Raw genomic sequence first — 27,395 nt, 5'->3', positions numbered from 1 at the left:
ACTGTCCTTTCCACCACAGAACAGTCAGTGTGGAAAGAACCATGAAGGAAGAGATAAGTAACAGGAGACAATTAGCAACTATGGATTGAACTCCTCAGAGACTGGACTTCAGAAGCCAGCTCTCAACTCACTATGACATCTGAAATAAGTCACACAGGCTCCTAAGCCCAGTTATCATCCTCCAGAGATAACAACAGCAGGCCCAGGTATTCTTAGAAACCAAGACATCATGTATGAAAATACACCTGGTGTATGTTAGCATTCCCTCTTGAACAGCCTGTTCCCAGTGTAAATTTGCATTTTGCTCCTTCCTCCTAGCATAATACTGCGTTTACTTTAACTAAAATCACCTAGCCTCGAAGCTCTAATTTCCACGACAGCTGTCTCCTGGCCTCCAAATTTCATTTGTTGTTCCAAAATGAAGTTGTTTACAGAGAGGCTCGTTGCTCAGAACCGGTTCTGGTTGCTTTAGCGCCACCTTGTGGCATATTTTGGTAATTGCGTCTGAGCCTGGTCCCTCGTACAGGAGGTTCCCCTTGAGTGTAGGGCTGAACCAATTGACTGTACTTACTAATGGTGAATCTTCTCTTCCTTGTCACTCTCTGTGGGTCGACTTTTACATTATTACTTAAGGCAAGTGAAGTTGGCTTTTGTTTGTCAACCTAAAAGCGAGCTTTTGTATTTCAATATTAAGTCACAGCTATTGGGTAGCAGTTTACAAGGGGGGCAGATTGCAAAATGATCTTTATTTTTACACATGGAGATAAGTTTCATCCAAGGAGCTGTTCAACACTGCAGTTACAGAGATTTTCAGGTCACAAATCACCTGTCACACATCACCTTGAATTTCCTACCTTCCATGGGCTCCTTAGAGCCACCCTGTAATGAGGTAGTCACGTGTGAATATCCTTCCTAATAAGGTAGGTTATGAAGGAGTAAGGCGTCTTCCCCAAGCTGTGCAAATGAGAGATTCAGCTCGTGCAGGACTTGTGAGACTTTATACAGCCATCAGAACTGTTGGGTTGTGGGACATTGAGCTTCACTGCATTCTGATCCGGAGCTTGGAGTATCTTACCCGAGTGGAGTCCTGTTTCACCTAGCACAGAAGTGCTCTGGGTTTGTATCTGTTTGTGAGTTTGAACAGAATTGGGCTGTGTCTATGTGTCACAGTTTCTCTGTGCATTCATTCCATTGATCTTAGTTCCCATGTACACTGCTACATTAAACAGAGTGCCCGTGTCTCTTAAGCACACTGATGTTGTTGCCTTTGCTTACACACTCCCCCCACCCATCACATCATCTTCAGCCATTCATGTGGTCATGGATCCCACTATGAACTGTTTTAGCAAAGGCCGGGACTGCTGCATTTAGAGGATATGCACAGTGGCTTGCACAGTTACGGCCTTCCAACAGCAGACGAAGAAGCTGCTGAGAGTCAAGGGACAAAGTCTCTATTGCTATAAACAGTAAACTGATCAAAAGGTACTTAACTTTTATTTATATATATATTTAACTTTATATATATATACTTTATATATATAAATATACTTAATTATATATATATATATATATATATATATATATATATATATATATATACACACACACACACACACACACACACACACACACACACAAACAAAGTTAAGTACATTCCTACCTGTAATCCTCTTCCCTGAACAACAGACCAGACCATTCTCCAAACTTCATGTAGCTTTGGGGAGTCTGGTCTTCTGACTTCTTCTGGCTTTGAAGAGTTCTGCTGTCCTTTCTCATGCTAATCACATGACTGGATTCTGCATCCCGTTGACTAGGTGCATGACTCTTGATACAACCGATTGTGATTGGCTAGGTTTTAAAGACTTGATTAAATGGTATCTCTGTGTCATCAGTTCCCCTCGGTGATTTTACATGAAGTTGAGAGAATAGAACCCAGTAGGTTTCATTTAGCCATCCACACCAAAGGTAATGGAGAACGGAGACTCAAGCCAGCTCTGTAGGACACAATACCCGCCCCTCAAGACCTCACAGCACAGGTGGAAATGAAAGCTACAGTCTTGGATAAGTCATTCCACTCAAAGCCAAAGGAGCAAATTCAAAATGAAACTCTGAAGTGTTTACTTACACGCAGAAACTTGGTCATGGTGTAGCCATTCGGTACCAGCACTTGTCAGAAGATACCATTCCCAGGCGAGACTATGGATCATGGCAGCCCGTCATTTTACCTCCAGACTTGGATGTGTTCTCGGTCGTCAGACGTACGTCCTGATAATGCTGTGCCTTTCGGTCCTGCAGATCTTGCTGGGTCAGAAATACAACCATTCGGTCGACTGGTGGTCCTTCGGGGTTCTCCTTTACGAGATGCTGATAGGCCAGTCGCCTTTCCACGGGCAGGACGAGGAGGAGCTTTTTCACTCCATCCGCATGGACAATCCCTTTTACCCGAGGTGGCTAGAAAGGGAGGCCAAGGATCTTCTAGTGAAGGTAAGAAATGATGTCAAAGCCTGGGGTGTAGTTGACTGGGAGAGTGCCTACCTCAAACGTAAAAGACCCTGAGTTTGTCCCCTAGCTCTAAAAAGGCAAGGGGAAGGAAGTAAAATAAATCCTCTTTTTATCATTTATAAGAGAAATGGCGAGGCAGCCTTGGTGGCTGTGGATGGAGGTGCAGCTGGTTCTTTAAGCACTCACCGTATGTGGTTTGCAGCATCCTTTGTTTCCTATATGCGATACCTCTTTGGCTAGTACATCCTTCATCCCTGTTTGAACCTTCTGCAGGATGCAGACTTCTCTGTCCACTCTGGTGAAAGACAACCTTCTTAGGTCACAAACATATTCTCTTTGAGAAGCTGAAAGCATGTAACCCGAGGCCCCAGTCATCATGTCAGACTCCATGTGCATGCAAGACTGCCACCCACCTCTGATCAGAGTTCTGGCCTATGGAGGAGGGATTACAGTCACCCTGAGGTCGTCTGAGACCTAGTTCTCTACTCTTCCAACTCTTGGGTCTCTGCTTAGACCTGTGGTGATATAACTTTATAATAAATGCAATAACAAGCACATGAGAGTATACATAATCATCATACACACACACACACACACACACACACACACGCATGTATATGTACACACAGCCTGATGGGTCCATTGTGCATTATTGACTAATGAGCCACCTCTCCGGCCCCTATTAATGAATTTTAAATCAAAAATTTAAAAGCATTTCCAAGGATGGGATACAGCTCAGTGACAGGGGATTTTTAAGCATACAAAGGTTCTGGTTTTCCCTCCCAGTACCAAAGCAAGGAGAGAGAGAGGGGCAGGGGGGAGAAAGAAAGAAAGAAAGAAAGAAAGAAAGAAAGAAAGAAAGAAAGAAAGAAAGAAAGAAAGAAAGGAATTCCCAGAGATTCCCAGGCTCATCAACCTGGGAGATCATCAGTTCTCACTAGTCTACTTTTTTTCTCTTAAAGAACTATTTACGATTAAATCAAAAGGGTTTTATATTTCCATGTCTCTAAGGCAAGTGACAACTTGTCTGAGGTATTAAACATTTTGAGGTGACTCCAGCACTCTCCCTGAGAATCGGCATCTTGAGTCTGAGAGGGCAGTGCCAAAGCCTCATAGGAAACTCGGTTCAAGGTTAATAGAAGTAGGTATTCAGAAACCAGCTTGCACCTTCTGACTCTGAGCCAAATAAGCACCGAGCTCAGAAAAATCCCTGGATGGCCAATTAAATTCACTTTTAATGAGCAAACAAAAACACACGTAGAATGAAAGCTAATTTAAAAATTAGGTTTTTTTCTTTAAAAAAAAAAAAAGATGACAGAGGCAGAAAAGAAGCTAGTGGGATTTGAATGTACACAGTCTCAGTTTATGTAAAGGCAAGTTCAAGTTTCATGACAATCAGTACATTTGCTTCACTTTTGGCTGTATGAAGAACTCAGTGTGAATTGAACATGTCTGCTCCAGATGCCTTAACAAACTTAACGCAGACTAATCAGGCCATTTCTCTCTGACTGGTTCTTAACTGCTTGGCACGCTGTCAGATGGCAGGACTTAAGTGCACACAGATCTGATCCCCTGTCCCCGGAAAGCCATACTTATGGTGGAATACAGATGCATCTCACACAGCAGACATTCATTTCTTACCATTCTGAAGGTTAGACAACCAACATTAAGATTCATCAGGGTCAGTTCTTGAAGCTGGCTCTCTTTGTAGAAAGTATATAGGCACCTTGCTCGGTCTAGAGGGGTGGGGTGAGAAAATACTCTAGTCTGTCTGTCTGTCTGTCTGTCTGTCTCTCTCTCTCTCTCTCTCTCTCTCTCTCTCATTAGTTTGGTTTTTTTAGCCAGGGTTTCCTCTGTGAGCCTTGGCAGTCCTGGAACTCAACCTGTAGACCAGGCTCTTTGAACTCAGAGATCCGCCTGCCTCTGACCTGGGAGTACTGGGATTAAAGGCGTGAGTAGCCACTCCCTGGCTCTTTCTTATTTTTCAGGACACAAATCTTAGATTAGAGCTCCAGCTCTGTGACCTCATCTAACCTTGACCCTTCCATAAAGTCCCTCTCCATAGTCACACTGAAGTCAGGACTTCAACATATGACTTCTGAGGGGTCTGTCACTCAGTCTTTAGCATGACAGTTATCCTCAGGCACCAGGGCCAAAAGAACTTTCTGGAAAAAGAGAAAATGAAGAAGAGCCTTGTTCTTCCTGTCATCAGCAGCCTGTCAGTCAGAGAAGTCACAGACAGGGGCCCAGAGTTATGTGCAATGCCTCAACAGGAGTGGATGCTTCATAGCCAGCTTCCCCACTGTGCCTTCCAAATGCTGAGTTGCCTCTCAGTGTCAGGTAACTATGATAGGTAAAGCAGGGACAGGCAGGCAGAACCAGAAGTAACTTATGGAGGAAAGGGGGGGGGCAGGGCTAATTGCCAAGGTAAGAAGGATTGAGACACCCATGCCATGATGAAAGGGTAAGATATTGATACCTCACAAATGAATGTTGCGTGGATTGTAGATCCCAAAGGGAAAAAGGCTCATACAGAAAGTGAGCACTTTCAGGGACCAATCAAGTTGGCCGATGTGGAAGAGTGGGAGGGGCAGGCATGTGGCTGTGACTTCATTGGTAGAAAGAGGGACAGAACCTGCCATCATTTCAAACCAAAAAAACAAAGAAACAAACAAACAACAACAACAAAAAAAAAACCTTAAAAACAGCCAGGTGAGGTGCTACACACTTGGAATCCCAAAACTGGGGCACATGCAAACAGGCTGTTCCCCGGGGCTTGCTGGCACTAGGCCTAGTGTCTCAAAAATCAAGGTGCTGGAGAGATGCTGTGGGGGGGGGGGGGTAAGAGCACCCTCTTGCAGAGGACCTGGGGTTCAGTTCCCGGCACCCTCTCGGTGACTCACAGCTGTCTTTAGCTCTAGTTTCAGGGTTCTGACATCTTCTTCTGACCTTCACAGGCACCGGGCACACATGTAGTACACATACATACATGTAGACCAAACATTCAAACATGTAAAATAAAACTTAGTGATAAAAAAAAAAAACTTTTTTAAGTAAATAAAACCAGGATGGAGAAACCTGAGAAGGAACACAGAGGGTTAACCTCTGGTGTCCACATATGTGCACACACCACACACACCACATGTATGCACACCACATGCCTGCACACAGCAGATATATACGTGCATACCTGTACACTCACACACAGAAAACTTCAAAGCAGCATGGGGCTGATATAGCTCAGCGAGAGACAGTCTCCCAGAGCCTGTGACTGGATATAAAGGAGTGAGTGTAATAAAAACTAAACCTAAAGTAAATTTAAGATTGAGCGTCATGCAAATACAAAAATAAAAAAATCAATATTTATGCATATTATCAGCAGCAGGTGAAAAGTGTGGCATGAGCAGAGAACTTGATGAATAGATCAAGACACTAAAGGATAAAAGCGGAGAAGAACTCTAGGCAAAAAGGTCTTAAAGGTACTTGGAAGCTTGTGTGATTTCTGACATTCGTTAAAAAGAAAACTTCTGTTCTGCTTCTTGCACACATTGTAACAATTGGCCTGATACAAATTAGTTTCCACTCTGCAATTTGCTGCCAATAAAGATGATTTGCAGTTTATCTCTCCTCCTGGACCACTTTACAGCTTCGTCCAACTGCCATTGCAGCCTTGGGGCCCCCTCCTCTGCAAAACTCCAAAGAAAATGCTATTGCTCGGAAATTCCCTCCAGGGACCTTTCCATGACGTAAAACCAAGTCCTGAGTCCCCTCTGAAAGGCTGAATAAGGGGCTTTCATATGGCACCCAATACCATGATGGTAACACACTCTGTCCCTTGGGCACACATAGCCCACTGAACAGCTGCCTGTCAGGAGAGGCTGTGCTCTGTCAGGAGTTACGGCTGGGCTGCTGCTGTCCAGTTGCCTAGTGCCAAAGTGAAAAGCAAGCACCCCTTTCTCTCCCATTTATTTATCCAGGATGTCCGGTCCTTGTGTTTGAAAATGATGGGAAAGTAATGCTCTTAAACAGAAATCCATCTCCCTTTTGACAGGACCATTTTTTCCTGAGGAGGGACTCAGGAGGGAGGGTGGGATCCAGGTATAACTTGTCACAGCTGCTGGTGGCTACGAATTGCTTCCTACCCAGGCTGTCAAATAAATTTAAACAAACTCCGACTATATCCCAGACTTTTATGTAAGAAGAGTGAGCCATTTCCTGTAAATATAGAACGCTTTTGCTGGCAAAAGAAATATTTTCCCCATGTCCTTGGTGTACCTTTGCTGCCGCAGAGCCCTTGACCTTGGTGACCTTGAGACCTGTCACACTCAGGACACTAAGTGAGTCTGTTTATTTTTGGGAGAAAACATAAGGACAGAAAGAATATTGAACTTTGGAGCTGGAGGCCATATTTCTTCTTATTTTCTATTTTTCTTTTGAAAAGACATTATTTTGTTTCACAGGTGCCTAAGCCAAGATCAGATGGCTCTTTGTTGGGAGTTTCTTGGCGCAAATGTCACACGTTTTCTAAGAAAAATCTAACGGAAAACTGAGCATGGCTCCCAGTTGGTCAAGGGCAGTGACGTCTAACTTAACTCCCTAAAACATTTTATTAAACCAGTGTCAGCTAAACTTGGGCCCGTTCTTAAGCCCCTTAAGCTTTCTATCTCCTCTTGCTTCATCAAATGATCCTTAAGAGGTAGAAGTCGATCACTTCTTGTGATCATTTCCAAGGGGGAGGGCAAACTGCTTATTCTCTTTTAGAATTTAGGGGAAAATTAGTTAGGACTGAAGAGTTTGCTCAGCATTTAAGAGCTACAGCTCAAGGAGGTCCAGTGCCCTCTTCTGGCTGCCACAAGCACCTATACTCGTGTGTGTGTGTGTGTGTGTGTGTGTGTGTGTGTGTGTGCGCTAGATCCTGGGTAATGGAAACACAGTGGTGCCTGTTCCCCAGAGCTTATGGTCCATGGGAAACAGAGACTTGATAAACAGACAATGGGTACAAACTGTTCGTTGGGGGATGAGCTCTCTTATAATGGAGGTAATCAAGGAGGAGGGGCTCACGCAAAGCTCTGGTGACTGGGGCAGAATCTAAAAACTAATGACTGGGAGAAAGGAATCTTAGTAGAGGTAGCTGGATTGAGCCACCTCCTAGAAGACAAACGTCACTGCAAACTTGAGAGCCGAACAGGGTCTCTTAATGAGCAGATTTGACCCGGAAGAAGCAGGCGCATTAGCACTAGAATATGGCGTCTAGAATGTTCATAGGAGCACTGGAACATCAGAACTCTTTGGGTACTAGACGTCATCTTAATTATCCCTCCATTTTACAGACAGACCCGCATGGTTTGGATCTGAAATATTACTCCCAAAGGCCCACGTGATAGAGGCTTGGAAGGTAGTGGAACCTTTAAAAGGTGGGGCAGAGGACAAGGAAGTTAGGTTATTGGGTGGAGACTGTCAGATTCTAGCCCCGCCTCCTTTTCTCTTTCTGCATCCCTGTTGCATTGAGACGAGGCCCTTGATCCATGATCCATAGCCAGCTTCCTGGCCAGGATGTTCTGATTCATCTCAGGTTCAAAAACCATGAAGCCAACTGACCACAGGGTGAAAATTCTGAAACCATGTGCCAACGAAAACTTTTAAAATTTTTAGAATTTTATTATCTCAGGTATTTTGTTACAATAATGGGGGAAGTGGCTGACATCGGAAATAAGGATTTAGAAAACTTACCCAAGGCTAATAAGAGCCCTAAGCTAGACAAATAAATTATTCCCTCATTCCATGATACAGAAATATAGTCAATTTCTTGAACGATAGCCTCGGGTTACTTCCACTGTGTAGTGCTTTTATAAAGCACTTTGGATATGCAGGATATCACTAAGAGTCCTCCATGGCCACTGTATGGTAACGGTGAGAGAGGCGTTGGGACCGTAACTAAGGACACTTCAATGGATGTGCAGTGGTTTCATAACCTTTACACTCAGAACTTGGTATTAAGACAGGAACTCAAGTATCTCCATCTGGCATCAAACTCACTCTGTAGCCAAGGCTAGCCCTTCATTCCTGATCCTCCTGCCTCCACCACACAGAAAACTGCGGGTGATTGCAAGTGTGTGCTACTGTGCCTAACTATAATTGAAATTTTAAGAGAGACTCTCTATTAATTAGTAAATTGATTAGTTAATAAGAGAAAATCTCCAGTTTTCTGTAGCATGACTTTGTGATCGGGGGAGATCAGAAGCTCTGAAGGTTTTCAAGATATAAGGTTAATATCATTACAAGAAAATTTCAAAGGACATATCCTGGCTGTTCTTAGAAATAGGGAGAGCAAAAGATGGGTGGCAGCCACTTGGAAATCCCTACATTTTGCCCTATTTTTTATCCTATAGGGCAAGAGTCTCCTTAAAACACCCTAGCTGTGTCCCCAGAGAGGCTCTGCCAGAGCCAGACCTATGCAGAAGCATAGGTATGCAGCCAAACATTGGGCTGAGTGCAGGGACCACAATGGGGAAGTTGGGGCAAGGACTGTAGGAGCTGACAGGGTTTGCAACCCCATAGGAAGAACAACAATATCTACCAGCCAGAACCCCCAAAGTTCCCAGGAACTAAACCACCAACCAAAGAGTGCACATGGAGGGACCCACGGCCCCAGCTGCATATGTAGCAGCTGATTATCTGACATCACTGGGAGGGGAGCCCCTTGGTCCTGTGGAGGCTTGATGCCCCAGAATAGAGGAATGCTAGGCTGCTGAGGCAGGAGTGGGTGGGTGGGGGAGCACCTGAGAAGCACTCCCCATAGAGGAGGGGAATTGGGGGCTTATAGAGGGGAAACTGGGAAGAGGGATAACATTTGAAATGTAAATAAATAAAATAACCAATTAAAAAAAAAAAACATCTTAGCTGTGATGCTATAGGCAAGCATCTTGATGGTGCAGAAAGGAGAAGCAACTTCTTGAGACACCCAGGGAGCCTGTTACTTTCTGAGTTCATGTTAAGACTGTCCTTCACCATAGCCCTGGACAGGCTAACGTTTGAAGTTTCGAGGGTGCTTTGCTGTCGTTCCGATATCCATTGTGGTTGTTAGGTGACGTGGCAGGAGAGAAGGTGGGCTACAGAGGAGGCCTGTAAACACTGGCTAAGGCTGGAGAGATGAAAATGGTACATCAGCAGGTCTGCTGGCGTCGAGGGTGATGTCCTGTACCCAAAGGGCTACAGAGACCTCAGCTGACTGTCAGCAACTCCTAGCTGGCATTGCACACAGGTCCTAAGATAGGCCATCTTCATAAGAAATGTCACACTTGGGTGGACAGTTAAGTCAAATAAGCTAGTCACTCATTCTGTCCTGCCAAGGGTTCTTTTTATTTTTTTAACCCCTTTTGGGTTTTTTTTTTTTTTTTTTCATACAGCATCTCACTATAAAGCCCAGGCTAACACTGTCCAGACTGGACCAGACTGGCCTCAACCCAATGATCCTCCTTCCTTGGCCGCTTGACTGCCTGGCATCCTGACCCACACCACTGTGTCTGGGTTCTGCTGTTGGGTATTAAAGACCAGAAGTAACAGTGAACAAATATGTGCATGGGGACAGGGGTCGTTTGCAAGATGTGCATATGTATATATGCACACCCATGTTTCCTTAACCCTTTGCATATATATGCATAGGCATGAATGTGTGTGTGCATGCTTGGGTCCACATACATGTGATGGTACACATGTTTTCACACCTCTCTATGTGAAAGTATATATGTATAGATACATGTGTATGTGTATGTATATGTATATGTGTATGTTATCATTTTATTTAATCCTAAGGATAGCCTTGTGAGATAGGCACTTGACATATGTTCTAGTTTGTTTTCTGTTGCTGTGATAAACATCACGGGGCAGAGACTCACACAAGAACTAAACCGAAGGCCATAGAGGAATGCTGCTTACTGAATTGCTCCCGGGCTCGTGCTTAGTTCAGCCTTCCTTAAACAACCCAGGATGGCACCACCCACCTCAACCATCACACCCATCAGTCTCTCACAGACTCAAGACAGAGTGGCAGAGCCAGTTCTGACCTTACAGTTTCCTCCTCCCAGGTGAATCTAGGCTGGGTCAGATGGACAATTAAAACAAACCAGAGCAGCATACACCAAAACTTATGAAATTGATTTAGACTCTATCTTTTGTCAGAGACCCCCATAAGTAACACAAAGTGAAGCCGATCTCATGCCAGGCCGATATAAATCTCACTATAGCCTGTCTGAGGCAAAGAGGAAGGGGGTCAAAGGCCAGACTACGGAAGGTTCAGAAAAGTTCACTCAGAGAAGGCATCAGGTTAGAGCTCCATATCCACAGAGGTCAGTCAGCAAAAAAGCCAGTTGCTCACACCCCAAGTAGTGCACACTCACCTGAACCAGCGTGGCCTCATCTCAGGAGAAGTGACCAATTCCCTCCCGCTCTGCTCCCTTGCAGCTTTTTGTGAGAGAACCTGAAAAGAGGCTGGGAGTGAGAGGAGACATCCGCCAGCATCCCTTGTTTCGAGAGATCAACTGGGAAGAACTTGAGAGGAAAGAGATTGACCCACCCTTCAGACCAAAAGTGGTAAGGATTCCCCCACCGGACAGTCTGGCTTCAGCTCCTTCTGTCACAGGCTGTCACCCTAAGCAATTACAGCACTTCCTGAAACCTACCCCAACCACACTGTCCCAGGAGGAGCATGCTTCTCTAATCCAAGCCATTTAGCTAGAGGAGAGGGGGAGGGGGTGTTCCTGTTGCTTGCCAAATTGAAACTGTGCCGTCAAAATTCACCTATGGGGAGAAATAAATTGCAGAACATTCCCAAGTTGAACGTGTTTCTGCATGGGACCATCAGAGAAGATGGATTTTGCATGCAACACTTACATTCTTAATGGTCACAGTCTGGGTGACCAACACCTGTACAATGTAGTAATTCTTTTATGTGAAATTAATTACTCTAATAAAAGAAATGATAACTCAGGATTTGAACCCACTGGGTTGTGCACACACTATAGTCTCCATAAGCAAAATTAAGATAAGGAACATGGTGGCTAATTTTCTTCCCCTTTTTCTTCCTCCTCATCATGTGACCAAGAAATCACCATATGACTGTAGCAATTTCGACAAGGAATTTCTAAGTGAGAAACCCCGGCTATCATTCGCCGACAGAGCACTCATCAACAGCATGGACCAGAACATGTTCAGCAACTTTTCCTTCATAAACCCCGGGATGGAGACTCTCATTTGCTCCTGAACCTCATCACTCTCCAGATTGGGAGGGATTTACCTTCTCTCTGGGAACTGGTTCAAGTAACACTTCTGGGGGAAATCTCTTTTTCACGTTGGAGAAGAAAAGAAACACTCAACCGCAAAGGCAGGGAGGACCGCTGAGCTCCTCATGAGACCCTTTACCTGTAGCACAAACCACGCCTACTTCACTAATGACGTCACCGTCATCCCGTTATCTCTCCTGGAATCTCTCACAGCAGCCCTTGAAGTTAGATCATTGTTAACTCTAGTCTTTCACTTGAAAGATGGTTCCCGACACTGCGAAAGATTCGAAACGTGATTCTGCTCTTGCCCTAGACAACAGTTGCTGGTTGGTCACGAACCAAGGGGCAAATGGAACTGATTTCTCAAGACTGGGACAGCAGATTGCCTGTTACACGAGTCAATTCCACTCAACCACAGAGGAGAAGGAACCACTAGCCCCCATTGTTCTGCGCACATGTGGACAGCAGAAGGGAGGGAAAGGGGAAGCCCTGAGCAGGCTGTAATGGGATGCTCTCCAATAAAGATAGCTTGAAACTTGAGATTTACAAATCTGTTCATTCTGGCCAGCCCTGGAATTCACAAGACAGAGGAAAGTAGGGGCAACGAGCAGAGCAGTGCCCTTGTCGCCAACAGGGAAGGGTAAGGGTGGTGCCTATGTGGAGCATCTTTTTCACACAGAAGGAAAGGACAACCAACAAGGGCAGGCTAGTTTACTGCTGCCAATCAAACCTTCCCTTCCTTCTCTGTTCTCAGTTGATCTCTCTGTCAATGTAGATAGGCATTCATTACCATCCTCCCATCAGACAAAAAATGAAGTGCATGACTCTTCTGAGATAAAGAAAACCAATTTCATATTATGTTGTCCCTGGTGATTTGGTGACAAATAAGTCCCTCTTTAGGCACCCTGCAAGACAAAACAACTCATGCATGCATGCTATTTGCAGTAGTCAGTCAGTCCTGTTGAATTAGAGCCCTATCATGTGCTGTTTGTATATTTTGATGAGATGTGATGATGATGTGTATGTGGAAAATGGAATAAAAGAAGAAAGATGCCTCTTAGTAGTTTAATTCTCTACTGGTTTTCTCGAAGACATACATCCATTCTGTTGACCATCAGAATGTAGCCAGGACTGGATTTGTTTTAAAAATAAGAAATTATGCAAAAGAGTTCCTCAAAGGGGTAAAACATTCAGGCAAATCTTGTTTGTTTGGTTGGTTTTGGTTTTGGTTTTGGTTTTTCAAGACAGGGTTTCTCTGGGTAGCCCTGGCTGTCCTGGAACTCACTCTGTAGACCAGGCTGGCCTCGAACTCAAAAATCCACCTGCCTCTGCCTCCCAAGTGCTAGGATTAAAGGCGTGCGCCATCACCTCCCAGCTGCATTCAGGTAAATCTTAATTATTAGTATGTTGCTCTTTTCTCTCCCCCAAAAGCTTTCTTGATGGACCGCTCTAAACAGGCTGCCTTCAGACCCAACTGGCCTCACTTCCTCCAGTCTCGACAACATCTAGGCCTGGAAGAATGTTCCCGCTTCATCTTTCTGCAGCATGTCACGTAGGACTGATGCTCCTCTCCAGCCTTCCTTCTAGAACCTTCTGAGTACATTTTCCTGCATCCTGTCTTGTTCCTCTGTTGACTCTTTTATCCTTCTTTCCCACTCTAAATCCCTCAGAAAGCCCCTCCCCCTTGATCTCCTCTGGTAAACCTCTGGTATTTGTCCCCTTCTGACATGTAAGTACCACTCCATGCAGACAACCACAAATCTCCATCTCCAGCTGTGTACCTCCACACCAGCAGACAACATTAACCGAGTATGCCCAGAATGTATGCATTCAGGTTAGCATCTAGTTCTGCCTTGTACTTCCTATTTCTACTAAGGGCCCTGCCACAGCCCCTATTACCTGGACCCAGAACCAGAGTTTTTGTTGGCAATCCCATCTCTCCTTCTGACTTCCTTAATGTTTATTTTTATTTCAAGTCTTATTATTCTACATTTATATTGTCTGATGACTAGCGTTGCTGACAGGTTTAGAATCACCCAGGAAACAAGCCTCCAAGCATACTTCTGAGAGATTACACTTTCTTGTTCTGGTGAATTGAGATGAGAAGACACACACTATTTACTAGGTTGGGGCTTAGCAGAGAACCATGAGGGTGACAGGGTTGGCCCAAGATCCATGTTTTGGGGCATAGTCTCTATGGAGCTGATCAGTGGAACCAGCCGAGCTTTGTGGGAGCAGCGTGACGGATTGGCAGAGCCAGCCACCACTCGGGCGTCTGGGGGGTGTCAGGGCTGGCATTTCTAGCTGGCCAGAGCTGTGGTCTGAGGGAGAACAGCGGGAACATGGCGGCTGCCCGTGAACAAGCAGGACCGGGCACCGTTTTCTAAATATCTCCCGTTACACAAACTTGCCTTGTGGGGTAGGTATTTCCAGGCCCAAATTAGATGCCCTTCCACATAGATCTCCTCATGACACTTCTTTGCCTCTTTATCTCTTTTCTGTCTGTGAACTTGAAGATAAAGGCAGAGATGTTTCTGAACCCTTAGCCCTGCATGCTTCACAATCTCAGGTAAGCATATGAACTAAACACTAAGTAGAAGTAACATGAGAGGTCATTTCTCTTCCTTTTCTGCAGAAGACTGATTATCAATCAGTAATCAATGGTGGCATAAAGACAAGAGGGGTGATTTAACTAGACTGTGACTAGATATGATCAAATGTTCCTTTTCAAAATTAAAATCCTCTTCCTAGACAAAATGGTAAGCGTGAAGAAGAGGAAGAATAGAAGGAGGAAAGGAGGAAGAAAAGGAAGAAAGAAGGGATCGAGGGATGGAGGGAGAGAGTGAGGGAAGGAAAGCAGAGTAGAGAAGAAGAGGAGGAAAGCCCTAGAAGGGATGTAAGGAAAAGGAACTTTACATATTGTGGGTGAGAATGTGAATTAGTCCAAAGACTATAGAAAATATCATAGTAATTCCTCCAAAACTAAGATTCGAATGATCCAGGCGTACGCCCAGGTATATACCATGCAAATATACGCCCAGGTATATACCATGCAAATATACGCCCAGGTATATACCATGCAAATATACGCCCAGGTATATACCATGCAAATATACGCCCAGGTATATACCATGCAAATATACGCCCAGGTATATACCATGCAAAGTTAACATTCCAGAGAGATACTTGGCATAAATGTTCATTGTGCTACTATTCCCAGTAGCCAAGTATAGAGAAGCCTAGGTGCCTGTCAGTGGGTAAATAAACAAGGGAAAGTATAATGTGTGTGTGTGTGTGTGTGTGTGTGTATAGAGTGTGTATATATGTATATATAGTGTACATATGTGTATATATGTATGTATATATTTGTACATAGTGTGTATATATGTATACATGTATGTATTTGTGTGTATATAGACATGGATGTATATATATATATATATATGCATGAACAGAATCGAATCACATCATTTTTGTGAAATAAGTACAACTAGAGGTCATCTCGTTAAGCAAAATAGTTCAGAGGTAGAAAAACAAGTGTCTCCTACATGAATACTAAATTTTTTTTAAAGCAGCTTGAAAGTATTAGCAGATTTCTTTCCAGGGACAGGAAAGAAAATGAGAGCAAGGAAGGAGAAGGGCTGAGAGGGCAGTTGGGGAAATAAATACAATCAAGACACAGTACGTGTGTGCATAGAATTGCAACAGTGAGCCTATTACTCTGTATAACTAGTGTGCATTAATAGTTATAATAAAAATAAAATTCCCTTTAAAACATTTGTTTTTAATCTTTTTTTCTAGGATCTTACAACTAATATCCAAACAGAGCCTCCTCATAGTCTGTGATGGAGACGGGGCCCCTGGACGAAAAAGCAAGTAGTGAACTCAGGAGTCAGGAAAGTTGTTTTTATTGTTTGTTGTTTGGGGGAGTTTGTTTGTTTGTTTGTTTGTTTGTTGGGTTTTTTGAATGAAGAAAGGCCCACTGACTTGATTAAAGATGTCAACATGGTGAAATATTAACCATGTCAAAATCTGTGTTCTGAGATTTGTAACCTACTAGAAACGCCAATAGGCTCCATGAATCCAAAGACTTGTTCACTCGTGGGAGCAATTAGCCTTCATGAAAGCCATCCAGCAGCCCCTGCAATTGACTCGTTATTCATCACTTGTGGGGAAATTGATTGTAACAGGAATAAAGATGAAGTGGCCCGAGAGTAGATAACAGTAAGAAAACTATAAAGCGGCAAAGAGCAGCAATCATTTGGCTACATTTATAGAACGTCAGATCCAGAAAATTCAATAGACCTAATTTCCTCTAACGTAAAGGTAAGCATGAGCAGACCAAGAAAAGGTCAGCCTGCTTCCAAACAACTAGAAGAACAAACAGAACCAAGAGAAAAATGTAAAAGCAATCAAAAGCTGGCACACTTTTAAACTCGTCACTAATCAGTACGTCAAATCTCCCTAATTGATGTTTTTAATTCTGTGCTATTTAACAGTAGATACAAGTTAGGTGACAAGAAATTTTGGCCATAAATGGCTAAGAAAAGATGCTGTAGTTGAACGTAAAAGAAAGGTTAAAAAAAAGAAGAAGAAGAAGCGAAGAAGGTAAAGAATTAAAGAATTAGAATAAATGTTGAAGGAAAACCAGAGCCATTTAAACGGAGCAGAAAAGACAGATTCCATTTAGAAATGGTTACAGGGACAGGAGATCTTAGGATAACTCTGAGCGCAATTGCAAGCAGCTTGAATGAGCTGGAATCTGTGGTCAAGGAACAAGATGAAATCATCGGGGAGAAAATTACCAAGTGACATTGAGGGGAAGGACAGGAATCTTGAGACAAGGTGACAAACCTCACCTGAGAGCTGATGGGAAATGAGGGATTTGATCAGCCATCAAACATGGCAGATTCTGGCTAAACTAACCTGATATGCTTCTTGCTAAAGTCATACACTGCACAAATGAACCCAGAAATCCAAACATTGTGAGCAAGGTGGGAAGAGAATTCAGAGACCCCTGACAAGAGTTTGGTCTAGGGAAGACTCCTCACAAAGGCATGGAGAATAAATAAGAAAAGTGTCAATCTCAGAAGTATTAATGCCAAGCAGAATGTCGTTAAAATAAGAAACATTCCAATTTGAATAAAGTATATCCAGAATGCATGAAAATTCAGGGGCTTTTGAAAAGTATAATAAATTAAATTGATAAAAATTCAAGACAGATAATACATCATTGTAGTGAGAGACACTAAAGCACCTCCTCAAAAATCAAGAGGGAAAAAAATGCAGGCAATCTGAATAAAGTTTAATCAACACGAGCTAATAGAATCTTCAAGTTAGTAAACACTGAATATGTACAGAAGGAAAACATATCCGACCTCACGGGATTTAATAAAATTTAGTAAGTTAACACATGGAAAATGTATATGGTATGTGGTAATCAGAATAAAGCGTGGCAAATGTTGTGATGCTCAAAATCTAAACAAATCCACCAACACACCTTCAGCGAGCCGTAAGTTAAGAGGCTTTAGTGATTGACAAGCTAGGAAATTCTGTCTGGCAAGTTGAACGCTCATCTGTAAATACCTCTACATGAAAGAGCAAAACACAATTCACACGCTGTTTATGAATAGACAGCAATAAGAACCGCATGGATCATGGAGATAGTTAATCTTCACTGTGAGTGGCTTTGAGGTCACATAGAAGACATGGTCACATCTGTGAACTGTTTCCAGAGAGGTTTGATGGAGGAGACAAGACTCACCCTGAATCTGGCTGAATAGGGGTGGCCCAATCCTAACTCCATAAAAAGCAGTAGGGTAAGCAAGCTAAGCAGCAGCACTCATTTCTGTCTGCTTCCTGGTTGCAGATGCCACCACGTGACTAGCTGCCTGGCCAGGCTAGTGCTGTGTCAACATGATACAAAACAGAGTTAGCCGAGATGATGAACCTCAACACACAACATGCATCCTTCAGACTGCTGGTAGGCAAGTGTGTAGGGCATTTTTCTTGATTAATGATTGATGAGGACGGGCCCAACTCACTTGGGGCCATTCTACCCCTGGGCAGAAAATTCTGGATAGTCTAAGAAAGCGGGTTTAGCAGGTCGTGTGCTTCAATATCTGCCTCTGGGTTCCTGCCCTGACTTCCTTTAATGGTGGACTATGATACAGATCTGGAAACTGAAATAAAACCTAAGTTACTTTTGGTCCTGGAACTTTATCACAGCAATAGAAATCTTGACTAAGGCATGTCTCGAACACCATACCTTCTCTACCATGATAGAACTCTATTCTCTCTGTGCTGGTTTGAATGAGAATGGCCCCACGGGCTCATATATTTGAATGCTTGGTCCCCAGTTGGCAGACTACCTAGGAAGGATTGGGAGGTGTTGTGTGGTTGTTATGATTATTATGGAGATTAGTTATACACCCCCTTTGCCTTTAAATATCTGTTAGGGGGTTTTACCCTACTTGAGATCATTTAGTTCCCAAATGAAAGACACAGTGACTTTTAGATTTATAGAAAGGCATTAGAGAGCCAGAGCTGGGCAGATATCAACCCTCTGTGCTATTTTATGTTTCCCTGTCAAAATCCCACATCATGTTTTGTTTGAGCTGCTCCACACTGCATCAGGCTACCCCTCTGGCCATGTGCTCACCACCTATGCTATCTCATGGTGGCCTGTCCTCCCTCCTCCTCTTCTTCTCCTTCTTCTTCCTTCTTCCTCCTCCTCCTCCTCCTCCTCCTCCTCCTCCTCCTCCTCCTCCTCCTTCTTCTTCTTCTTCTTCCTCTTCCTCTTCCTCTTCCTCTTCCTCTTCCTCTTCCTCTTCTTCTTCTTCTTCTCTATTCCCCCTAGTCCCTACTCAGACCCCCCAAGCCTGGCAACCTTTTGATCTGTCCCCTGTCTTCTGCCCATGCCCAGGCTGTAGGCATCTTAACTAACGAATCAGGAATAACTTGGGGGTCAAGGTTTACATAACATCATTGGGTATAGTGAGGATCTTCTCAAAGGGAACAACCAGATCTTGGGGGCCAGTATTTAACATTTGATTACATAACAGTACCAGACCAACCCACTACAAGGTATAGCCTTGTTAGAAGAGCTATGTTACCAGGAATGGGTTTTGAGGTTTTAAAAACCTATCCCAGCCACCACCACCCACCCCCTACCCCCACCATCTTTCTCTCTCTGCTTCCAGCTTGTGGATCAGATGTAAGCTCTCAGATTCTGCTCCAAGGCCATGTCTGCCTACCTATTCCCATGTTCTCCGTCATAATGACTTAACTCTGAAACTGTAAAAAAGTCCCCAATAAACTGTTTTCTTTTATAGCTTACCTTGGTCATGGTGTCTCTTCACAGCAATAGAACAGAGCCTAGGGTGCCCTTCAGAAGTGAGACAAATAATCCTTTACTTCATTATATTGCTATTTTAAAGTTTTGTGACAGCAACAAAATAAGTAATGAATACCAACAACTGGTACCAGGAAGTGGGCCGTGACAACCTGACCATGTGGCTTGAGATTTGGCACCGATTTTCAGGAAGAATATGAAGAACGTGGAGCTGTGGACTGGACAAATTCTAGAGTTTTGTGGGTCATCCCAATGGAAACTTGGAAAACTAGAAAACTAGCATAGATGCAAGCAGGAAGGGCTGAGTTCTGGGTAATCTTCTTGAGGAAACACCCTCGCAGATGTTCTCTGATGTGTGTCTCCAAGGGGATTCTAAATCTTAACTTCAAAATGAAGAAGTAGAGGCTGGAGAGATGATACTATAGTGGCTACGAATGCTTGCTGCTCTTTCAGAGGACTGGAGTTTGGTTCTTGGCACCCACACTGGGCAACTGACCACCTGTAACTCCAGCTGCGGAAGACCTAATGCTTTTTTCTAACTCCCACAGTATGCATGTGTATACACACACTTACAGGAAGGAAGGAAGGAAGGAAGGAAGGAAGGAAGGAAGGAAGGAAGGAAGGAGAGAGGAAGAAAGAAAGAGAGACAGACAGACATTCAGACAGACAGAGAAAGAAAGGAAGAAAGAAAGAAAAAGAAAGAAAGAAAGAAAGAAAGAAAGAAAGAAAGAAAGAAAGAAGAGGGAGAAATGAAGGAAGAAAACAGAGGGAGGAAGGAAGGAATGAATGGAGGGAAGGAAGTAAAGAGGGAGGAAGGAAGGGAGGAAGGAAAGAAGGAAGGAAGGAAGGAAGGAAAGAAGGAAGGAAGGAAGAAAGAAAGAGGAGGGAGGAGGGAGGGAGGGAGGGAGGGAGGGAGGGAGGGAGGGAGGGAAGGAAGGAGGGAGGGAGGGAGGGAAGGAGGGAGGGAGAAGTAATCTGGGCATGGTGGTGCACATCTTTAATCCCAGCACTTAAAAAGCAGAGGCAGGTAGATTTCTGTGAGTTCGAGGACAGCCTGGTATACATAGCAAGTACCAGGACAGCCATAACATAGAGAAAACTTGTCTGAAAAGCAAAAAAAAGAAAAATCTTATCTCAAAAGAAGAAATGAAGGAGAATAGAAAATTAAATGTCTAGCAGCATTAGGGGAGCTGTCTGAGGTGAGTAGTTTATGCACAGGTTCATATCTTCTGTATATGAGAAACTTTCTACATTAAAAATATCTTTAAATGAACAAACCATACAAGAAATCACAAAATACCTTAGCATAGAAAACTTATAAATTGGAGAACAGAAGGTTTTAAAGACAAATAGCAAAAATATATCGAGAAACTATACATTAGACTTCAATAAAAAGCTTTTACTTTTTAAGTGAAAAAAATTTCTTACCTAGTTTCATGAAAATAATGGAGAAACTTAATTATAAAACAAAAAGGAAGGAATATATTAAGTGTAAATACATATGATTTCACATCAGTATATTTTAAAACCTAGATAAAATGAATAGTTTCCTGGTAAAAGGGGAAAGTATGAATTCAACAAATGGGTTTTGTGTTGTGTATGTCTGTTCATGTGTGTGTATACACATGTGTACACGTGTGTGCATATATACATGAGCATGCGTATAGAGGCTAGCTGATGGTGAGAGGGGTCTTCTTCAATTGTTCTCTATCTATTGTATTTTATTATTTTATTTTATTTGATAGAGTTTTTATTGAACCAGGAGCTCACAAATTTGGCTAGACAGACTGTCCAGCAACCCCTAGGCAAGTGAGAGATTCTCTCTCAAAAAAATTACCTGTATAGTGCTGGAGAAACAATACCCAAGGTTGACCTCTGGCCTCTACACACATCTACCCCCCTTCCCTATGCTGAGATGCATGAACAACCTCAGTAACATTTCTAGATACTATAAATGAACAACTTTTAAAGTTAAGAAATTATCTCCATTTACAGTAACAGAGCAATGAAAAAATAACCAGGCCTGGCTATATGAGTGTGTTTAAGATAAACCCTCAAAGAGACATTTTTTGTCAACATTTTAAAAAAAATATTTATCATGATTATATTTTTTATCAAAAAATAAAAAAAAGACTGTGGAAGCAAGCCCAGGCTCAACTCATCCTGTCCTCCACTATGATTAGTCCAGAACATCATAATCCTGTCAACCATGCAGCAAGAAGCTAGCTGGGCTGGTCTCTCCATCACCTTGTCCATTTCTGGGCCATTCTATTTCTCTCCATCAGCCCAAGTCCAACCGAGTTAAGAGGCTTATTTATTTCAGCGCCTTTCCTGTGTTGGATAATCCCTGTCAATGTTTTCAGAGTTAAAAGGACTCAGGGTTCAGAGCACTTATTATTGACATTTACTTCACAGGTTTGACAAGAGAGTTGCCAGGGACTTTTCCCCTTGCCCTACTTGGAATCAAAATAAGTGGTCCCAGATGACCAGACAAGTCAGGGGACTTTGTGAGCAAGGAGGACCCACAGGAAGGGACATCAAAGTGTTTCTTCATTGGCAGGTCTGCCTCATGGATGTCTTAATCTGTGTCCAGAGATGAGTTTAATCACCTGACTCTACTTTCATATGTCCTTTCAAAGAGGGAACACACAAGGAAGCGATGTTACCCAACACTCCCAGCTCCAGGGTAACAAGTTGTTATTCTATGACATTTATAGGAAACTTGGCGAAGATTCTTGTTATGTTCTGCACCATTTTGCTACAAATGTTTAACAGGATGGGGAGAGGCCCTGCCTTGTATCAAGACACCAAAAATGTCAATGAGGTAATGAGCTGTTGGAATGAGACCCTCTAGGGACAGGACTAGCCAATAATCCTTCTAAGTTGTGCTCTGAGCGTAGGCTGGCTGTAGTCATATGGTATATGCATTCTCACAGATGACTTTGGACACTCCTTGGGTCTACCCAGCCAATCTCCATTCTCTCCTCTTTTGTGAATTTGTGGAGTTTCTCCCAGGATCTACGAAGCTCATCTCCATTCTTTCCTTTTTTGTGGGGGTCAAGCATATCTGTAACAAAGTAAAGATCACTAAGAGGGTCTGATTTTTCAGTGAGTACACACAGTATGTCTGCCTGTATTGTTTAATAACTGGTATCAATTCTGTAGTCTAGCGACGATTCTATGAAGGTATATTGAAAATATAAATATGAATCCAGAATGTAAGTAAATGGTGTGCAGACATGGTATCTGCTAAACAAAAAGGGTTTTAAATTTTCTGTCTTCTAACACTAACATTGAGAATCTAGCAGACCATACAATGTGTACTGGCTGGTTTTGTGTGTCAACTTGACACAAGCTGGAGTTATCACAGAAAAAGGAGCCTCCCTTGAGGAAATGCCTCCATGAGATCCAGCTGTAAAGGCATTTTCTCAATTAGTGATCAAAGGGGAAGGGCTCATTGTGGGTGGTGCCATCCCTGGGCTGGTAGTCTGGGTTCTATAAGAAAGCAAGCTGAGCAAATCAGGGGAAGCAAGCCAGTAAGTAACATCCCTCCATGGCCTCTGCATCAGCTCCTGCTTCCTTACCTGCTTGAGTTCCAGTCCTGACTTGCTTTGGTGATGAACATCAGTGTGGAAGTGTAAGCTGAATAAACCCTTTTCTCCCCAACTTGCTTCTTGGTCATGATGTTTGTGCAGGAATAGAAACCTTGACTAAAACACAAGGACCTTTTCATGTACTTGGTAGATACTAAGATGTTTGGTCCTCTGGATGATTCAGATAAGACCCGGTTGCTTGCCTTTCTCCCTCTAGGACTTGTGACATTCATCAAGGACAACTTGCCCTTGAGTTTCCAGCAATACACTTTTCACTGTATAACACTTTTCAACAATAAAACAGAACAGTAGATCTTCAAGCTGGTACCCTATGCAAGTCAAAGAGTCCTTCTTCTGAATCCAGACACCCTCTTTACACATGACTAAGCCACATCGGAAAGATAGTACATGTATGGTGCTTTAAATAAGAGTGCCCTCCCCATAGGATCATATATTTGAATGCTTAGTCATCAGGGAGTGGCCCTGATTGAGAAGGATTAGGAGGTGTGGCCTTGTTGGAGTTGGTGTGGCCTTGTTGAAGGAAGTGTGTCTCAGACATTGGGCTTTAAGGTTTCAAAAGTCTCTTTCTTCCTCCCTCCTCCTCCTCCTCCTCTTCCTCCTCCTCCTCTTCCTCCTTCTTCTTCTTTCTCTCTCTCTCTCTCTCTCTCTCTCTCTCTCTCTCTCTCTCTCTCTCTCTCTCTCCCTGCTTCCTGTAGATTCAAATATAGAACTCTCAGCTCCTTCAGCACCATGCCTGCCTGTGTGCTTCCATACTCCCTGCCATGATGATAGTGGGATAAACCTCTGAAACTGTAAGCCAGCCCCAATTAAATCCTTTTTTTTTTTTTTTTTTTTTTTTTTTTTTTTTTTTTTTTGAGGAGTTGCCTTGGCCATGGTGTCTTTTCACAGCAATAGAGCAGTAACTCAGAAAACACTTAGCCATGAACCTGCTAGAATATTCAACAATATAAGAGGAAATGTATGTTTTACTGCCTTAGACAGCAGTAAGAAAGTTTTACATTATTCCATCCCATACTTTTAAATAATAGTTTTGAAGTGCAATAATTTTTTCAAAGTCCATACAGCTAAGTGACTGATTGAAAGTATAGAGTTAGGGACTGGAGTAGAGAGTTTACTGTGCAAGTAGGTAACCTGACTGAATCCCCAGAACCCATGTAAAAATGGGACACTCTGACACACATCTATAGTCCCAGTAATGGGGGTAGAAAGACAGGTCTATACCCTGGGACTCTCCAGTCAGCCACTCTGGCTATATCAGTGAGCTCCAGTTATGGTGAAAGACCATGTTTCAAACAATATGGTGGGAAGCAACAGAAAGACACCTGACATCTACATTTGACCTCAGTAAGCAAATACACACAGACACACATGCACTCACACAGAGCCTGCTCTCTCTCTCTCTCTCTCTCTCTCTCTCTCTCTCTCTCTCACACACACACACACACACACACACACACACACACACAGACTGAGGAAGAGCCTTGTGGTGGTTTGAATACACTTGGCCCATAGGAAGTGGTACTGTTAGGAGGTGTGGTCTTGTTGGAGGAAGTGTGTCACCGTAAGGGTGGGCTTTGAAGTTCTGCCCAGGGCAGAAGAGTAAGTCTTTTCCTAGCAACCTTCAGATAAAGACATTGAACTCTCAGCTCCTCCCATACCATGCCTGCCTGGACACTGCCATGTTCCCACTTATATGATAATGGACTACATGCTCCCACTTATATGATAATGAACCTCTGAACCTGTAATCCAGCCCCAATCAAGTATAAATTCTTTATAAGAGTTGCCTTGGTCATGGTGTCTGTTCACAGCAGTAAAACCTTAATTGAGACAGGCCTATTTGTTATTTTCACTCTGACTCTTTACTTCCCACCAGATGCACACATTTCTTCCTGTTTCTCACTCTATTTCTATTCATTCTGACCAGTGTCTGTTCTCTATTCCCTGCCACACGCGACAATCCCCCTACAGACTCATCCACAGGCCAATCTGAACTAGACAACTCCTCGGCTGAGGCTTATCTCACATGATTCTAGGCTGTGTCAGGTTGACAGTCAAAGATAACTAGGACACTCTGAACTCTGGCTGTGTCCAAAAGCAACATGTGTGTTTCCCTTGTTCCAGATGAAAATGTTCACAGCTACTGAGAAAGAGACTTTATCTCCTGGGGTGGGCAGCCTGTGGGAAGGAATGCCCTTTGTTCTTGAGCCTTACTGTGAAATCTTAAGCAAGTTATTCCATCAGCCCAACTAAAAGGATCAGCACAGAGACAGCCAAGGTCCCTTCTAGCTTAAATGTTTTCTGGTTCCAGAAAAGCTAAGAAGCTAAAATGTCAGTGAGAAATTCTTTCCATGCATAGGTTCTCACCGATACCACTCTCAAGATATGGGGCCAACCTCAATCCTCTCAGTTCTGTTCAGCTATCTTCTCCCTCACACCACTGCCCAGGTACCCAGCCTCCTGCTGCTACCATACAGAGACCCCACCGGGTCCCCCACCTGGAGACATTCAAGTACATGAAGACTGTTGGCCCTTAGAAATAATAAGCTACACACATTTAACCCCTGTCTACTTTACTGAGAACAGAAATGAAAACATTTCCCCTTGCTTTTTATAACAAATGTTTTCTGTATGGTTTATTGGACAATTAACAATGCTAATATCTGCCTCATATTTTGAACTATAAATAGTTCTGACAGTGTCCTCTCATTCTCACCCAAACCTCTGCAATCATTTATTAATATATTTACTTGAAAATCAAAAGGGAAAAAAAACCTCTGTGGTTTTAGACAGCCACTAACCTCAGATCACACAAGAAGTTAACAGTGAAAACTTGAAGCCAAACTCCTTGGTATGAGAGTTCCACTTCTATTCCACTCTGATAGGGCTTCCAAATGCATCAATGACCAATGGCTGTGATTGACTAGATAGTTTTAAAGGGCTCTCCAAGCTTTAGGTCATAGCTGGTTCCACACCTAGAGAAACTGACTCCGGAACACAGTGGCAAATGCTTGGCAGAGTTTTTAGCACGCCTCCACGTCTATCCCTTTCCAAACTGTACTTACACCCAGACACCATCTTCCCAAAAGAGATGAGGACTGTTTCTTGAACCACAGCCAAAGGTATCTGAAAAGCAAAATACACTTGTTTCTTTTGAAAGGATACTTTTTTTCCTCCGACTTCCTTCATTCTCTTGGTCAAACTTTAGCACATTCCGCAGACTCCTTCTTGTTTTTCTAGATGCATTCTTTCTTCAGAGCAATGTGTGGGCGTTTGTGGTGCAGGACACATGGAGTAACAAACGAGTGCTTTGGTCCTGAGTTTCTATACTCTTTGTTTAAGGGTTTTCTGACACCAAGCTGACAGACACCATCTTCCTTAAAGAGATGTTTTACCGGCTGGTTTAGTGTGTGAATATGACACAAGCTAGAGTCATCAGAGAGGAAGGAGCCTCAGTTAAGGAAATGTCTTCATGAGATCCAGCTATAAGGCAATTTCTCAATTGGTGATCGATGAGGGAGAGCTCAACCCACTATGAATGGAGCCATCCCTTGGCTGGTAGTCCTGGGTTCTATAAGAAAGCAGGCTGAGCAAGCCATGAGGTACCAATCCAGTAAGCAGCATCCCTCCATAGCCTCTGAATCAGCTCCTGCATACAGGATGCTGCCCTGCTTGAATTCTGGTCCTGACTTCCTCCAATGACAGACTATGCTCTGGAAGTGTAAACCAAACAAACCCTTTTCTCCCCAACTTGTTTTGTTTTGTTTTGTTTTGATTTTGGTCATGGTGTTTTATCCCAGCAATAGAAAGCCCTAGGACAGAGACTGAAAAGCTTCCAGACTTTTTTAGCTCTTTTGAGCCTCAAACACCATCAGTCCAGGACAATCCTTCTTTTCTTAGGTTATTTGACTAAGTTGAGAACAGTTAGATTGACATCCGCAATACATCCTGAACAAACTTGCACTTCCTCTCTCCAGTTCCCCTTGGTTTATAAAATGAATGCTGAGTGCACTCAGCAGGTGCACTCTGGGTCAAGACACCTTGCTTCATGGGGAAACCTTGTTTGTTGTTCCCATTGATGATATTGGCCACACAACCCCTTCAGTCTTTGTCCAGAACATCAGCAATTACTTCAGTGGCCACATGTTTTCATAGAAAGTTCAAAATTTGTGTTCACACAAATTCGTGTTTTTTGACAGTCATGGGCTGGAAATATTCCACTTTATCTTGACATAGCCAAGGAAGAACAAGAATGTGGCTCTTCTAACAGAGTCCCGTACTACTTCAGCACTTGCAGATAAATGGGGTGTGGGTGCTTCCTGTGTATAATTTGTGGACCATTGAGAGAGCAATGTCCAGGATGTGCTCATATCTCAGCAAGAGGAAGAACTCATCACTCATCAGCATAAACCACTCATCAGCACAAAGAGATGCTTCTGTCCACAGCAAGAAGAATGTTAGGCAATACCCCATTTTCAAATGGACCCATTCAGGACCCCATGATAAGTGAGCACCAGCCTTTATCACCTACTAGACCAGAAATACCCAAGTAAACAGTTCAAATCCAGGAAGATCTTTCCCATCACCTTTTTCTTCGTTCTCCTCTCCCATCTTAAGGTTGGGGGTAGATTCTTCGAGGGACAGAAG

General features: G+C 43.2%; 1 protein-coding gene across 2 annotated transcripts in view; it reads left to right on the top strand.

Annotated features, from left to right (window-relative positions):
• The window catches only part of Prkcq (protein kinase C theta), a 134,387-nt gene extending 122,067 nt beyond the window's left edge, over positions 1-12,320 (top strand). The window contains exons 16-18 of one of the 2 annotated variants that reach the window (XM_034510730.1): positions 2,296-2,484; positions 10,963-11,091; positions 11,603-12,320. In XM_034510730.1, coding sequence (XP_034366621.1) covers positions 2,296-2,484; positions 10,963-11,091; positions 11,603-11,761 — 477 coding nt within the window. In that variant the 3' untranslated portion in view covers positions 11,762-12,320. The remainder of the gene's footprint in view (positions 1-2,295; positions 2,485-10,962; positions 11,092-11,602) is intronic. The other variant, XM_034510731.2, reaches the window with a different exon arrangement.
• Positions 12,321-27,395: the final 15,075 nt, after the last annotated feature.

The sequence above is a fragment of the Arvicanthis niloticus genome, chromosome 8 (genome assembly GCF_011762505.2).
Source record: "Arvicanthis niloticus isolate mArvNil1 chromosome 8, mArvNil1.pat.X, whole genome shotgun sequence".
NCBI classification, from domain to species: domain Eukaryota; kingdom Metazoa; phylum Chordata; class Mammalia; order Rodentia; family Muridae; genus Arvicanthis; species Arvicanthis niloticus.
Note: the sequence above shows the minus strand (reverse complement) of the source record. Positions and strands in the feature narration are given on the sequence as shown.